The 16678-nt window shown below is 44.1% G+C and overlaps 1 protein-coding gene across 1 annotated transcript; it reads right to left on the reverse strand.

The window, feature by feature from the left end:
* Positions 1-2582: 2582 nt before the first annotated feature.
* Positions 2583-3202, reverse strand: LOC147990809 (uncharacterized). Its single transcript, XM_087538405.1, has 3 exons — positions 3107-3202; positions 2871-2969; positions 2583-2807 (listed from the first exon to the last, which is right to left on the reverse strand). The coding sequence occupies exons 1-3, from the start codon at positions 3200-3202 to the stop codon at positions 2583-2585; spliced, it is 420 nt and encodes a 139-aa protein (XP_087394531.1).
* Between the last annotated feature and the right edge of the window lie 13476 nt (positions 3203-16678).

Consider the following 16678-nt stretch of genomic DNA (forward strand, 5'->3'; position numbering starts at 1 on the left):
ATGTCTTAATTGTTAACATTTCGAACATCATTTTTTGGTAAAAATTAAACAGACTAGTATATATTGAAACAGTTTGCAAGCGTTTCTACTGATTTTCATATGTCATGTTCGACATACGTCAATACACAATTAGTATCTATATTATAATGTATGTAACATAATTCGATTTCAATAGAGAAGGATATTTAATTTATATTTCATATGTAATGGAATATTTTTTCTACATGAGAAAACATGTGTTTGGGATTCATAATATTAAAACATTGTTTCATAACTCTACATTGCAGTCAGTGAAGCTATTCAAAAGTATGCCTTTTGTTATTTGACATCTAATAATATTGATCATCTAATGAATTTTGTTATATTTGAATAATATTCCTAATCTCACATCTACTATTTAACATATTGAATTATTTTCAACACATTCATGAAGCAGTATAAATTGTAATATGAAGTTATTTACATTGCATATTTCACTAGTACAAAATTGGAAATTGTGTCATTTCTAATATATTGTAACTTCCTTATACATTGAAAATAATAGAAAATTTTCCATATTATTTTTCCTTATGGCTAAATTCATTTTATATAAGTAATTCTCAATGGCACTTTTACCTTATTTTCTTATAACATTAATAAAAATTGGGAAATATAGTGAACTATTTTTTTTATTTCAATTCATATTTGATATTAATATGTTCACAAATGCCGTTCAAGTTGAATTGCTCTTATGTTACGGCTAAAAAGATGCGTTAATTGAAAAATTGTAGTACAACTTATTATTATGGTTTTTACTTATTTTTAAAAACTAGTGTGTCGTCAATAGAAATCGGTTCGCATAATTTCAGCCCGACTATTTCAAAAAGGTGTTAAATGCTACACGCTCATTGTTATATCACGTCCTACAACATACCTGTCCGGAGAGTAGCGCACATATCGGTACATAAGATGCATCAAATTTTCACCTACTAGTTCTGAGGCAATAATTGGTGCTACCGGTGTAACCACATGTTTGAACTTATTGCTCATTTATTACAAACCAACGCTTGTGTAAGTGGAACATTGCCTGCCTATATTATACACACCACCCATTGTACAGAGGCACCAGCACAGGCAGCAATCCAATCTCTAAGCAGCCGTCTTCGTTCACACCACCTCTGGACATCTCAGGAATGAACATTGCTGCGGATAACCAGGTAAGTTCTTATATTTTCCAATAGAACTCCTTAGGATTTGTTTCCTATAACTTCATGCTTACTTCCATCTTGTGTTTAGGGTGTCGGATTGGTCATATATGAAGATGTTATGTATATACCACAACCTGGTGGAAGCTGGAACGGGATTGACCAGCAAACTCTCCGTCGATGCATCCATGGATACAGTCCTGCACGCCGGGTGGCATGGGGCAGCGAGCATGGCGGTAGGCGTTTCCTCGGTTGTCCTATAAATGTAAGGAGTAGCAACTAAGCCCACACTCTATGCAATGTGAACTTCCTATATTTATGCTTACTTTTCCCACAATGCTATTGTATTCAGGGACAAGAATGTGCATGGAGCTGTTGGGTTGATCCGGAACATGGAACTCCCATGAAGAACTACCTGGCAAGCCTACATCTGGACTTAGAAAATACATTGGTGAAACTAGAAGATGCCAATGAAGAGAAAAGTTACAAGGACAACCATTTCCTTTCTAAGAACAAGATGCTGAAGGAGCGACTTCTATCAATTAGTGCAGATTCAAAGAAGAAAGATTACGTAATACTTTTTTGTATTTCACTTCTACTGATATTCATTAGTGTTTACTATCACTGAAATTGATATTTCACTGATTGTAATATTATTCAGCACCTTAGATCATCACTCTATGTACTAGCTGTACTATCTCTACATTTCAGTATTTCACATCATGAACTACTCATGTTTCACTTCATGTACTACTTATGTTTTTTACCAGATTATATAAACTTATATTTATTTCCAGACTTTACACTAGTATTCATTAACGTGTCATAATATTTTTAGTGAAGGTAAAAATTAATTTGAAACAATTTTTCACAGCTTATAGAAGTGAAACCTTTAATTTTAGTAAGTACATTTACATTTATGAGTGAAATTTTTTAATATTAGCACTATTTCACAGATCATAGGTATTGATAGTTTCTAACTCCATTGCCAATTGAAATATGAAATACATCATAACGTACAATTACTTAATACATTTCGTACTGCAGCTGTAAAATGGTGTGACAGGTTTTTTTATTTTACTGAAATACATTACATAAGAAGTAACAGAAATGTTATACAAACATTTTCATAAGAAGAAGCTGAAATGTTATAGAACCATTTCATAGTGAGTAATTTCATTTGCCTCAATTTTCTAATTGATAAAACCATTACATAAGATGTAGCACAAATGTTACAAAACATGCTTACTCACATATTCTAGACATAACGTTTCAAATGTAAGTACTTCACAATCCAAAATATGGTCTAATTGAAACCGAAGCTTAAATCCCAACCACGTTGACACACAAAATGACATATGAAACACAACTAAGATCTGAAATTTCAATGTCCCACAGTTAATTATCGATTCTTCTCCTCTTCATTGATCTTCCATCCGTGCAGATCCTCCACAGCTGCAAGTACGCAATTGGCTGTTCGTGTACACGATGTTGTCTTTCAGCCTCAACATCAGACGCACGGTCGCCTTCATCTAGCTCTGCTTCAAATTGTATATTATCACCAACAATGTTTTCTCCAACCACCTCCTCCAAACCATTATCTTCAAGTAGTAACAAAGGAGGCTGCACACCAGAAACATATTAATCACCCATGAATGAAATAAGAATGTACTACAGTCGACTTACTTCTATTGGTTCGACCTGGCTCTGCTGCAAGAATTTCGTATGTACTGGACGAATGCTGGAGTCAGCATCATCTTCACATGAGCTCCCCTCAGAAATTTTCTAAGAAACATAAGTGAAAGACAAATTGAAATGAGACATTAGAAGAAGATATTGACATGCACACCAATTGATACTGAAATAAGAATCTTCGAATAACAAATATGAGAACATAACAAGTAACTGCTTATACAAAGTACCTTGGATGAACTAATTTTTCCTTCCATCTGATTCGGATCATTGCTGCCATCGGTGAAGGAAGAGAGGAAAACACCATTCTTCTCATCCATGCTCATTGTCTCCTAATAGTTTGAGAGGTAGGAGGACATGTACAAGTGTAAGCGTTGCTCTTATACTACTCCTGCGAGAGGTAGTTTTCCCACCAAAATGGACCTCGCAATTTTGAAACCATACAAGAAAAAATATCCAGGGGAGTGTTTTTTCATTTCACTCCTACATGTTTTTTAACATATAACACCTCCTTACAGTATGTAGTTTCAATGTTTGGTCTACTTTGTTTCTGTCACATGATTGTTATTAATGTCATATTATACTACCTTCCTAACTTTACATATCTAGTCTAACTAGGTGGACAATGTGTAAAATTTACATGTCTGTTGCAGAATAGTACAAACAATTAAGAGAGCGTTGTGTGTTGTCAAATCCATCCCATAGACCGAGGGGATGACTTCTGTCACAGCACACGTGGTACTATGCAAGCCATCTCTCCCACTACCTCTGCCCATAAATCAATATCATAGCCAGAGAAGCACTCAGCTAGGATAGCTCTCAGACATTCGCCATTGATGTTCTGCTTCTAGCTCTCCACCGCATCAGCACGCACAGCTCTCGGTCAATCGCCATTGATGTTCTCCTTCTAGCTCTCTTCCAATCTCCACTGCATCATCTAGGGGATTAGTATGTCAACTCTTCTTCTACTGATCTAAAAAAGGAGTGGATTGTTCAACAATCAGAGGTTGGGCGGGATGTTCAATCTATAAAATCTTATTCCGATTCATCCAAGCAATTCCTGTTTACTACGACCACCACTTACCATTATCATGCAATATCTTCTATACCAATATGTGTAGTTGGACCATGGAAGGACACTTCTTGAATTCTTGCTAACTAGCATAGTTTCGGTTATAGATACTAGAACCGTTTGCTGGAATATGTTTTCATGTTTTGCATTATTAAGTTGTGACGCCCCCGATTTGACCGTACACTAATCATACACGCAAACGTGTACGATCAAGATCAGGGACTCACGGGAAGATATCACAACACAACTCTACAAATAAAATAAGTCATAGAAGCATCATATTACAAGCTAGGGGCCTCGAGGGCTCGAATACAAGAGCTCGATCATAGACGAGTCAGTGGAAGCAACAATATCTGAGTACAGACATAAGTTAAACAAGTTTGCCTTAAGAAGGCTAGCACAAACTGGGATACAGATCGAAAGAGGCGCAGGCCTCCTGCCTGGGATCCTCCTAAACTACTCCTGGTCATCGTCAGCGGGCAGCACGTAGTAGTAGGCACCTCCGGTGTAGTAGGAGTCGTCGTCGAAGGTGGCGTCTGGCTCCTGGGCTCCAACATCTGGTTGCGACAACCAGGTAGAAGGGATAGGGGGAAAAGAGGGAGAAAGCAACCGTGAGTACTCAGCCAAAGTACTTGCAAGCAAGGAGCTACACTACATATGTATGCATTGGTATCAACTGGAATAAGGCTATCATATGCGGACTGAACTGCAGAATGCCGGAATAAGAGGGGGATAGCTAGTCCTTTCGAAGACTACGCTTCTGGCAGCCTCCGTCTTGCAGCATGTAGAAGAGAGTAAACTGAAGTCCTCCAGGTATCATCACATAGCATAATCTGATCCTCCCCTCGTCGCCATGTGAGAGAGCGATCACCGGTTGTATCTGGCACTTGGAAGGGTGTGTTTTATTAAGTATCCGGTTCTAGTTGTCATAAGGTCAAGGTACAACTCCAAGTCGTCTTGTTACCGAAGATCACGGCTATTCGAATAGATTAACTTCCCTGCAGGGGTGCACCACATATCCCAACACGCTCGATCCCATTTGGCCGGACACACTTTCCTGGGTCATGTCCGGCCTCGGAAGATCAACACGTCGCAGCCCTACCAAGGCACAACAGAGAGGTCAGCACGCTGGTCTAAATCCTATGGCGCAGGGGTCTGGGCCCATCGCCCATTGCACACCTGCACGTTGCGTACGCGGCCGGAAGCAGAACTAGCCCCCTTAATACAAGAGCAGGCTTACGGTCCAATCCGGCACACGCCACTCAGTCGCTGACGTCATGAAGGCTTTGGCTAATACCACGATGTCGAGTGCCCATAATTGTCCCCACGTAGATGGTTAGTGTGTATAGGCCAGTAGCCAGACTCAGATCAAATACCAAGATCTCGTTAAACGTGTTAAGTATCCGCGAACACCGACCAGGGCCAGGCCCACCTCTCTCCTAGGTGGTTTCAACCTGCCCTGTCGCTCCGCCACAAAGTAACAGTCGGGGGCCGTCGGGAACCCAGGCCCACCTCTACCGGGATGGAGCCACCTGCCCCTTCAGCCCCCAACTCCGAACATAACCACAGGTAATGTAACAGTGTAAAGTATATAGAATATGCCCGTGATCACCTCCCGAAGTGATCACGGCCCAATAGTATAGCATGGCAGACAGACAAGAGTGTAGGGCCACTAATGGAACACTCGCATCCTATACTAAGCAGTAGGATAGCAGGTAATGGTAACAACAGTAGTAGCAAGGACAGGCTATGCATCAGGATAGGAATAATGGAAAGCAGTAACATGCTACGCTACTCTAATGCAAGAAGTAGAAAGAGAGTAGGCGATATCTGGTGATCAAGGGGGGGGGCTTGCCTGGTTGCTCTGGCAAGAGAGAGGGGTCGTCAACACCGTAGTCGTACTGGGTAGCAGCGGCGTCGGTCTCGGTGTCTAGTGAGAGAAGAGGGGGAAGAAACAATAAATATAATGCAAACAAATGCATGACGATGCATGACATGACAAAGCGTGATGCTAGGTGTGCCCAAACGCGGTATGAGGTGGTACCGGTGAAGGGGGGAAACATCCGGGAAAGTATCCCCGGTGTTACGCGTTTTCGGGCAGAGGAGCCGGAGGGGGAAAGTTGCGAGTTTGATATGTTAGGGGTGTGTGGCGGATGCGTCTCGTCGTTCTGAGCAACTTTCATGTTGAAAATAATTTAATCCGAGTTACGGATTAAAAGATATGATTTTCTAAAGATTTTATTAATTTTCTGAAATTTAATTAATTATTTAAATTAATTCAAAAATGGATTAATGACATCAGCATGATGTCATGCTGATATCAGCAGTCAAAAGAGTTGACTGGTCAACCTGACGTGTGGGTCCCACCTGTCAGTGACACATTTAATTATTCAGTTTTAATTAACCTAAACATAATTAATTAGGGGTGGGCCCCACCTGTCATTGACTGATTAATTATTTAACTAACAGTTTAATTAGTTTTAGTTAGCTATTAGATTAATCTAATTATGATTAGTTAGTTTAATTAATTTTTTAGTTTATTTAAACAAAATTAATTAAGTTAATTAATTCTTTAATTAATTAATTATTATTTAATTATTATTATTATTTCATTTTCGTTCTTACTGGGGCTGGGCCCCAGCAGTCGGTGGCCCAGAGGCCTAGCGGGTGTGCGGGCAACGAGTGTGGGTGCCGGGCGAAGGCCGTAGCCCACCCGGTTGCGGGGCGAGGCCGTGGCCATCCAGCTGTGGGGTCGCCGGCGTGGGGCTCCGACGGAAGCAGGCAGGCCGCAGCGGTGGTGAACTCCGACAGGCAGTAGTTGGGCGACGCGGGCGCGGCACGGACGGCGGCGAGCGGGGCCATGCGGGCGAAGACGGGGCGCGCGGCGGCACAAGAGACGGTGGGGTGGCGAGCAGCGGCGGCACGACGAGTCCACGAGCGCGCGTCGCAGGCGAGCACGGGGCGTGCGCGGTGCGCGTGCGAGATGGCGGGCGGCGCGCGCGCGAGGGGTGGGAGCGGTTGCAGGGCGCGGTGAGCAGGGGAGCGGAGGGAGGCGCGGGCGCGACACGGGGATGGGCTCGGCCGCGGGGGGGGGGGGAGGAGCCGCAGGGGCGTGCGCTAGGTGAGCCGAAGCAGGGAAGAGGGCGTGTCCACGGCGCATGCACGGGCACGGGACGGCGCGGGCGCGCGGTGACCGGACAAGGAGAGGGGGAGCTCACGGGGTAGCGTAGGGGTTCGAGGGCAGCGTTGCTTGGGGAGGAGGCCAGGGACGTTGCACACGAAGAGGTAGCAGGCCGGCGAGGAGGCGCTCCGGGCGGCGATGGACGAAGACGAGGTGGCGGCGCACAGCGGCGTCGTGGGCGACGCGGCAGGAGCGGCAAGGGCACCGCTGAGGGAGAGGGGACGGGGGCGCGTGGATGAGGGAGGGGGCCGGCGAGGCGGCGACGGGCGTCGGCGTCGGGCCTCTCCCCGATCCAGATGGGATCGAGAGGAGAGGGGGGAAAGGGAGTGGCGTCGTGGGGGGAGTGGGAGAGCAGTAGTGGGTTAGGGTTTCCCCTGGTGGGGTTATGGGGGAGTGGGGGTGGCCGGCCTGGGCCTGGCCTGGCTAGCAGCTGGGCCGGTTGGCCCAGTGGGGGGGTCTGTTTTATTTTATCCTTTTGTTTTGTATTTCTTTTTTTTATTTTCTTGGTTTCCTTTTTTTCTGTTTTTCAGAAATGTTTAGCACCTAATTGATTTTTATTAAATATGGGAGCTAGCTCATAAATTGTAGTGCATTATATCCTAGCACCAAAAACTAGTTTGGGTGAAATACTGTTTCATATTAGATTTAGATTAGTTAAAAGGTTATTAGATAATGTATTCTGCCACTGTTTGAGATTGTTTAAATGACTTATCATATTTCAATAACGTTGTTTACAATTTTATCCTAGCCTCTGATTTATCTACTATTTATTGAACATTTTAGTTTTTAAGTTTGAAAACTTTTGTTGTTTGCCTGATTTTGAATTTGAATTTGAATCGGTTTTAAACTAACGCGAGTTTATCGACAGAAACCGAGGTGACATGTCATCATTAGCAGAGGTTCATTGTAGCTTAATTACCTGGGCGTCACAATTCTCCTCCACTACAAGAAATCTCGTCCCGAGATTTAAGAGGGGGACTAGGGGTAAGGTCTGGTTACAAAATTCTAATGAATCTTCTCGGTCTTGGTTGCTCTTCCCGAAGTGGTCGATCCATTACGTTCATGTCTCCATTTCCCTGCTTCATGTCATCATGATGAAGTCGTCATCCTTTGTTGGGGGTTCCATCGTACTTACGAAAGAATAAAGGGGGAGCATTCCGAGAGAACGGACATCGGCAAGGTTGAGTATCTGGTAGATAACATCGGGGAGGGAGGCGGAAAGTAACCCTCAAATTTAAACCTCTAAAAATATCGAGAGCAAAGTAAGGAGGTACCATGAGAAGTTTCAAACGGATAGGCAGACGTTCGGTGCCTAATCAGAAGGTGAAAAGGGGTTCAGAGCAACGAGAATAAGTATTGTGTCTGATACCCAAATAGATCACTTGGCAGGTGGCCCGTGAGTTACATAAGAAGTCAAGCGCGAGGAATAACTTTGTAAACCCGGGTGTACAGGAGAGTCAGGTTTCGATCTGGTGGAACTGTGGGTTATGGGCCCACCATGTGGTTAAAAGTAGGAAAAGCGTTGATATCTTGCGCGGTCATGATAGCAAGGCATGTCAGATAATAACCTGTCAGTTATGTCGGCAACAACATCGGTACCAAGGGCGAGGGATGAAGAGAACAATTTTCTTGCTTGTTGAAACGAGGCGGACCAATAGGCAAAGTTCTCATCCATCGGTGGTTACCGGAATGTCATCAACAATAGTAACAGGGTCTCACTGACAGAGTTGTACAATGAGGTGCTTACTAAGCAGGGAATTATCACTGCACAGTTAAGTCAGATTACAAAAAGGCTTAGCAAGACAATGGAAAGGAAAATGCGATTATCAGGTTTTAAACAGAAGAATGGAAAGGAAAATGTGTTTTAAACACATAATTCAGGGATATATCCTTCCCAAGGACAAGCAGAGCATGATATCCGTGGCAGGATATCATGTAGAAAACCCCTTAGGTAAGGGGAGAGAAATTTCATGACATTACCCATACAACGGTGTTTGGATAATTGAGCAAGAAACATTTAGCATTGGCATCAAATGTTCTTGTTGAAAATCGGAGTACCACAGATAGGCTTCGAGATAGCATTGACATGGTCATCAGGTAAGGATCAGGCTATGGATACACAAAGGATCCATCAGGAACAACTTATAGAATAAGTCTTACCATTTTCTCATGGAAGAAAGGATAACCTTACTAAAATGGAAACTATAACCACAAGTCCTCTGGCCAGGTGTGATGGGCATGACATCACCTTACCAATATATAAGGACCAGTGTTATAACTCTTGGAGATATGTCCCAACCATCATATCTGACCGGGATTCATATCTGATTGGTGTTAGGATATCTCAGACTCGGGGTGCCTGAGAAGAAGAGGTGCAACACAATTGACGAGATGACATTATATGACTCTTGGGAAATGAACTATGAAAGCGAGTCCCGATCAAGGGTTCATCATTAAGCCAAGGGGAGGATGAGGAAGTGGCTGATGGACTCAGCAATAATTCAACGAGGTATCCAAAAGGATGCATCTCCACAATTATGTGGATAGGGAGATAGCATTTGTCAGATCAAATAATATAATGAAGTATGCTCGAGGAAAACATACACAGTTAAACATTGGTTGAAAGGTGCGCCCGAATTATGGGTTGGGTTGCACGACCAATGTCAGAATGGTGATTCAATAATCAATAGTCTAAGAATGAACGGATATGGCAAGAAGTATCACTTGTACCAAGAATGCATAAGAGGTGGTGAAATTCCCACAACATTCTTGACATAAAAGGTGGTAATATCCAAGGTAAAGAAGAACAATGCTGGGTAGCAAGGAACTCAAGGTATAACACAAAACACGAACAAGTTTGTGTCGAACGGAAGGCAATAAAGTGGTAGATGATAAAACAAATCATCAAGGGCAAGGATGGTATTTCTCATCATGAATTCGATATATATCTTGGAAGAGCTCAGGATGTTGCTGATGACCACGACACATTTGTCGAGAGATTTCATGAAGATGTAATCAGTCGGCGATGACATCAAGTCAAATGATGATGCGGCGAAAGTCAAATAATACTTGAAGAAGAACTCATAAGAAGTTATGCAGTTCCGTGATAATCTCGAGATACCAGAGGGGGTAATACTCGATGACAGATCAAAGTAGAGGTTGGACTGGGGTATTGCTCTATAGAAGACAAGCGCTTAAACTTGCACGCGAAATGGTATTTAAAGGAGAACATGGTCGGAACCACGATTGCAAAAGGCCAGATCCCGGATATAAGATGAACTTATACCAAAGGAATAATTTAATTTAAGAGAAGCTTTAATGATAAGATCTACATCGTGTCCATGGGCATGAACACAAAGTTCAAGGTCGACTCCCACTTCTCCAATGCATAACCTTTCATTCACTTCTCACTTTCGAAGAAGTTGTACTGTTGAAATTTTATCTGGAAAATACCAGAAGTGTATGACTCGTGAAAACTTTCGAGTTCACACAGTTTAGAGAAGGCATATGTTCAACCCATAGGGGCTTCTTAGAAACATATACCACAAGTTTCAAGAGTAAATATCACAAGCTCGAAAGTAGAGCAAGGTTGGGAAAGTAGATGATACCATTTACCAAAGGCATTATGTATCCGAGGGAAGGCTCACAAGGTTATTGAATATGAAGGACGATGTCGGATAAAATCCATTAAAGGATCTGCCGGTCTATAACAGAGCTGACGTGAGCATCGGCACACAATCAGAGGAAGTAACAATGCAAAGGCATTGGATTATGGAAACAACTGACTAATCCAGAGATCAAATGCAAAGGAATTATGATTTTCAAATCAAGGGATCAGAAGCAATGTTCTGATTAGGGATGGATAAGTTGAATAGCCTTAGGGGTATAATCAATGGCAATTGGATTTGTTGAGAACCAGCTCATGTTTAAAATGACGTCTGAGCCGGAAAGATAGTTTAAAAGGATCAACTGATGATTGCGTGCATTCGCACTCATGTTGAATTAAAGGGATCAAAATGACGGTGTCTAAGGATACTAACGAATATTGCCAGACATATGGAAAGCATCCATCATGTAAGCAGACAAGTATTGCAGAGCAATAAGCTACTAAGGATTTTTGGAGGATCGAATAGTATTTCGGTGACCATTATGAAACACATGATCAATTGGGGGATGAGCGGATACTCGATAAGTGCGAGAATTATTCGTAGGGGTATTCATGTGACAAAAAAACAGTAAGGCAGTAAGCTCAAAGGATTATCGAAACAACGACGAGTATTTCGGGGTATCTTGTAATAACAAGACCAACTGGGAATAAAATTAAGAACGACAGGTGTAAGTATTTATCCATAGGGATTTTTCACTGGTAGGGAATTGCAAAAGCAATGGCACAAGGTTTCGGGAGAACATCGGAGAGTATTATCAGAATCTTCTGTTGAAGCAGTCGATCATCTGTAATGAAGGGCTCTCCGGGAGAAAGTGATAACAAGATCCTAATGTTAGATTTAGCAAAATTCATTTAACCCGAATAGAAGAGAGTTCAGAGTCCCAGAGTAAAGATCGAGGAGTAAAAGATTCTAATACCACCCAAATGGCGACGTGGGCCCGTAAGGCAAACATCCATGTTAGTAAAAGTTTTTGTAATGTCTAGACTCAACTTCGACCAAGGAGTGTGGAAGGGGGGATTCCTACAGGCAGTCGGCTCTGATACCAACTTGTGACGCCCCCGATTTGACCGTACACTAATCATACACGCAAACGTGTACGATCAAGATCAGGGACTCACGGGAAGATATCACAACACAACTCTACAAATAAAATAAGTCATACAAGCATCATATTACAAGCCAGGGGCCTCGAGGGCTCGAATACAAGAGCTCGATCGTAGACGAGTCAGCGGAAGCAACAATATCTAAGTACAGACATAAGTTAAACAAGTTTGCCTTAAGAAGGCTAGCACAAACTGGGATACAGATCAAAAGAGGCGCAGGCCTCCTGCCTGGGATCCTCCTAAACTACTCCTGGTCATCGTCAGCGGGCATCACGTAGTAGTAGGCACCTCCGGTGTAGTAGGAGTCGTCGTCGAAGGTGGCGTCTGGCTCCTGGGCTCCAACATCTGGTTGCAACAACCAGGTAGAAGGGATAGGGGGAAAAGAGGGAGAAAGCAACCGTGAATACTCATCCAAAGTACTCACAAGTAAGGAGCTACACTACATATGTATGCATTGGTATCAACTGGAATAAGGCTATCATATGTGGACTGAACTGCAGAATGCCGGAATAAGAGGGGGATAGCTAGTCCTTTCGAAGACTACGCTTCTGGCAGCCTCCGTCTTGCAGCATGTAGAAGAGAGTAAACTAAAGTCCTCCAGGTATCATCACATAGCATAATCCTAACCGATGATCCTCCCCTCGTCGCCCTGTGAGAGAGCGATCACCGGTTGTATCTGGCACTTGGAAGGGTGTGTTTTATTAAGTATCCGGTTCTAGTTGTCATAAGGTCAAGGTACAACTCCAAGTCGTCTTGTTACCGAAGATCACGGCTATTCGAATAGATTAACTTCCCTGCAGGGGTGCACCACATATCCCAACACGCTCGATCCCATTTGGCCGGACACACTTTCCTGGGTCATGTCCGGCCTCGGAAGATCAACACGTCGCAGCCCTACCAAGGCACAACAGAGAGGTTAGCACGCTGGTCTAAATCCTATGGCGCAGGGGTCTGGGCCCATCGCCCATTGCACACCTGCATGTTGCGTACGCGGCCGGAAGCAGAACTAGCCCCCTTAATACAAGAGCAGGCTTACGGTCCAATCCGGCACGCGCCACTCAGTCGCTGACGTCACGAAGGGTTCGGCTGATACCACGACGTCGAGTGGCCATAACTGTCCCCGCGTAGATGGTTAGTGCATATAGGCCAGTAGCCAGACTCAGATCAAATACCAAGATCTCGTTAAACGTGTTAAGTATCCACGAACACCGACCAGGGCCAGGCCCACCTCTCTCCTAGGTGGTCTCAACCTGCCCTGTCGCTCCACCACAAAGTAACAGTCGGGGGCCGTCGGGAACCCAGGCCCACCTCTACCGGGATGGCGCCACCTGCCCCTCCAGCCCCCAACTCCGAACAGAACCACAGGTAATGTAACAGTGTAAAGTATATAGAATATGCCTATGATCACCTCCCGAAGTGATCATGGCCCAGTAGTATAGCATGGCAGACATACAAGAGTGTAGGGCCACTTATGGAACACTGGCATCCTATACTAAGCAGTAGGATAGCAGGTAATGGTAACAACAGTAGTAGCAAGGACAGGCTATGCATCAGGATAGGAATAACGGAAAGCAGTAACATGCTACGCTACTCTAATGCAAGCAGTAGAAAGAGAGTAGGTGATATCTGGTGATCAAGTGGGGGGGCTTGCCTGGTTGCTCTGGCAAGAGAGAGGGGTCGTCAACACCGTAGTCGTACTGGGTAGCAGCGGTGTCGGTCTCGGTGTCTAGTGAGAGAAGAGGGGGAAGAAACAATAAATATAATGCAAACAAATGCATGACGATGCATGACATGACAAAGCGTGATGCTAGGTGTGCCCAAACGCGGTATGAGGTGGTACCAGTGAAGGGGGGAAACATCCGGGAAAGTATCCCCGGTGTTTCGCGTTTTCGGGCAGAGGGGCCGGAGGGGAAAGTTGCGAGTTTGATATGTTAGGGGTGTGTGGCGGATGAACAGGCTGCGTATCCGGATGCGTCTCGTCGTTCTGAGCAACTTTCATGTTGAAAATAATTTAATCCGAGTTACGGATTAAAAGATATGATTTTCTAAAGATTTTATTAATTTTCTAAAATTTAATTAATTATTTAAATTATTTCGAAAATGGATTAATGACATCAGCATGATGTCATGCTGACGTCAGCAGTCAAAAGAGTTGACTGGTCAACCTGACGTGTGGGTCCCACCTATCAGTGACACATTTAATTATTCAGTTTTAATTAACCTAAACATAATTAATTAGGGGTGGGCCCCACCTGTCATTGACTGATTAATTATTTAACTAACAGTTTAATTAGTTTTAGTTAGCTATTAGATTAATCTAATATGATTAGTTAGTTTAATTAATTTTTTAGTTTATTTAAACAAAATTAATTAAGTTAATTAATTCTTTAATTAATGAATTATTATTTATTATTTAATTATTATTATTTTTTCATTTTCGTTCTTACTGGGGCTGGGCCCCAGCAGTCGGTGGCCCAGAGGCCTAGCGGGTGTGCAGGCAACGAGTGTGGGTGCCGGGCGAAGGCCATAGCCCACCCGGTTGCGGGGCGAGGCCGTGGCCATCCGGCTGCGGGGTCGCCGGCGTGGGGCTCCGACGGAAGCAGGCAGGCCGCAGCGGTGGTGAATTCCGACGGGCAGCAGTTGAGCGACGCGAGCGCGGCACGGACGGCGGCGAGCGGGGCCATGCGGGCGAAGACGGGGCGCGCGGCGGCACAAGAGACGGTGGGGCGGCGAGCAGCGGCGGCACGACGAGGCCACGAGCGCGCGTCGCAAGCGAGCACGGGGCATGTGCGGTGCGCGTGCGAGATGGCGCGCGGCGCGCGCGCGAGGGGCGGGAGCGGTTGCAGGGCGCGGTGAGCATGGGAGCGGAGGGAGGCGCGGGCGCGACGCGGGGATGGGCTCGACCACGGGGAGGGGGGAGGAGCCGCAGGGGGTGCGCTAGGTGAGCCGAAGCGGGAAAGAGGGCGTGGCCACGACGCATGCACGGGCACGGGACGGCGCGGGCGCGCGGTGACCGGACGAGGAGAGGGGGAGCCACGGGGTAGCGTAGGGGTTCGAGGGCAGCGTTGCTTGGGGAGGAGGCCGAGGACGTTGCGCGCGAAGAGGTAGCAGGCCGGCGAGGACGCGCTCCGGGCGGCGACGGACGAAGACGAGGCGGCGGCACACAGCGGCGTCGTGGGCGACGCGGCAGGCGCGGCAAGGGGCGCCGCTGAGGAAGAGGGGACGGGGGCGCGTGGATGAGGGAGGGGGCCGGCGAGGCGGCGACGGGCGTCGGCGTCGGGCCTCTCCCCGATCCAGATGAGATCGAGAGGAGAGGGGAAGAGGGAGTGGCGTCGTGGGGGGGAGTGGGAGAGCGGTAGTGGGTTAGGGTTTCCCCTGGTAGGGTTATGGGGGAGTGGGGGTGGCCGGTCTGGGCCTGGCCTGGCTAGCAGCTGGGCCGGTTGGCCCAGTGGGTGGGGGGTTCTGTTTTATTTTATCCTTTTGTTTTGTATTTCTTTTTTTATTTATTTTCTTGGTTTCCTTTTTTTTTCTGTTTTTCAAAAATGTTTAGCACCTAATTGATTTTTATAAAATATGGGAGCTAGCTCATAAATTGTAGTGCATTATATCCTAGCACCAAAAACTAGTTTGGGTGAAATACTATTTCATATTAGATTTAGATTAGTTAAAAGGTTATTAGATAATGTATTCTGCCGCTGTTTGAGATTTTTTAAATGACTTATCATATTTCAATAACGTTGTTTACAATTTTATCCTAGCCTCTGATTTATCTACTATTTATTGAACATTTTAGTTTTTAAGTTTGAAAACTTTTGTTGTTTGCCTGATTTTGAATTTGAATTTGAATCGGTTTTAAACTAACGCGAGTTTATCGACAGAAACCGAGGTGACATGGCATCATTAGCAGAGGATCATTGTAGCTTAATTACCCGGGTGTCACAATTCTGATATTTTTGTGTGTCACTTAAAAATCAAATTTCACTATTACAGTGAGTACAAATCAAATTACATTATTATACATGGATATATTTAAGACACTACGAATTACATAGATACTGATATGTATATATATTTGTTGTAACTAACTGCTAAATGTGTTGTGTGCATACATTTCAAAATTTAGTGAAATTATATATTTAGCTGCACATTGGAATTAAATTTTTATATAAATATAGAAACACTTTACTTCAACATGTATAACAATAGGTAAAGAAGTGATATGGACAATAAATTATGTTATAACCATTTTTTTACATTTCATATAGCAGTACAACAAGTTGAAGAAATTAATAAAACAAAGTTTCTTCAAAGTAAAAGATAAATTATTATAATAGTAAAATTAACTCGTGTACCTACTCTGCGTATGTAGGATTTGGTAGAACATGTCTAGATATGATCATAGTTCAGATAGGAAGTCCAATGATTCTAAAAATTTGGACACTTTAGAATGTGATGCAGCAACTCCTAGAAGTTCTTGCAAAAAAGTTGCCGCAATTATAAACAAGTTTGACAATTGTAAAAGGAAGATAGTGAAAGATATGGATTTTGGAGGCTTGTTGGACCTTCCACAAATAAACAAGTTAGATCGCAAGTTCACAGTGCTGTTGCTATGCAACACTGAACCTGATACTAGAACAATAAGAATCAATGATAGAGTTTCCCTCACAATAACTGATGGAGATGTCCACAGAACTCTAAGAATACCAAAGGGTCCGAACTTATTGAGAGGATTGGACTGCCAATCAGTAGACGAGAAAATTGAATTCTTGCATCTGGCA

This window comes from Triticum urartu, chromosome 1A (genome assembly GCF_056163025.1).
Source record: "Triticum urartu cultivar PI428250 chromosome 1A, HENAU_Tu73, whole genome shotgun sequence".
Lineage (NCBI taxonomy): Eukaryota > Viridiplantae > Streptophyta > Magnoliopsida > Poales > Poaceae > Triticum > Triticum urartu.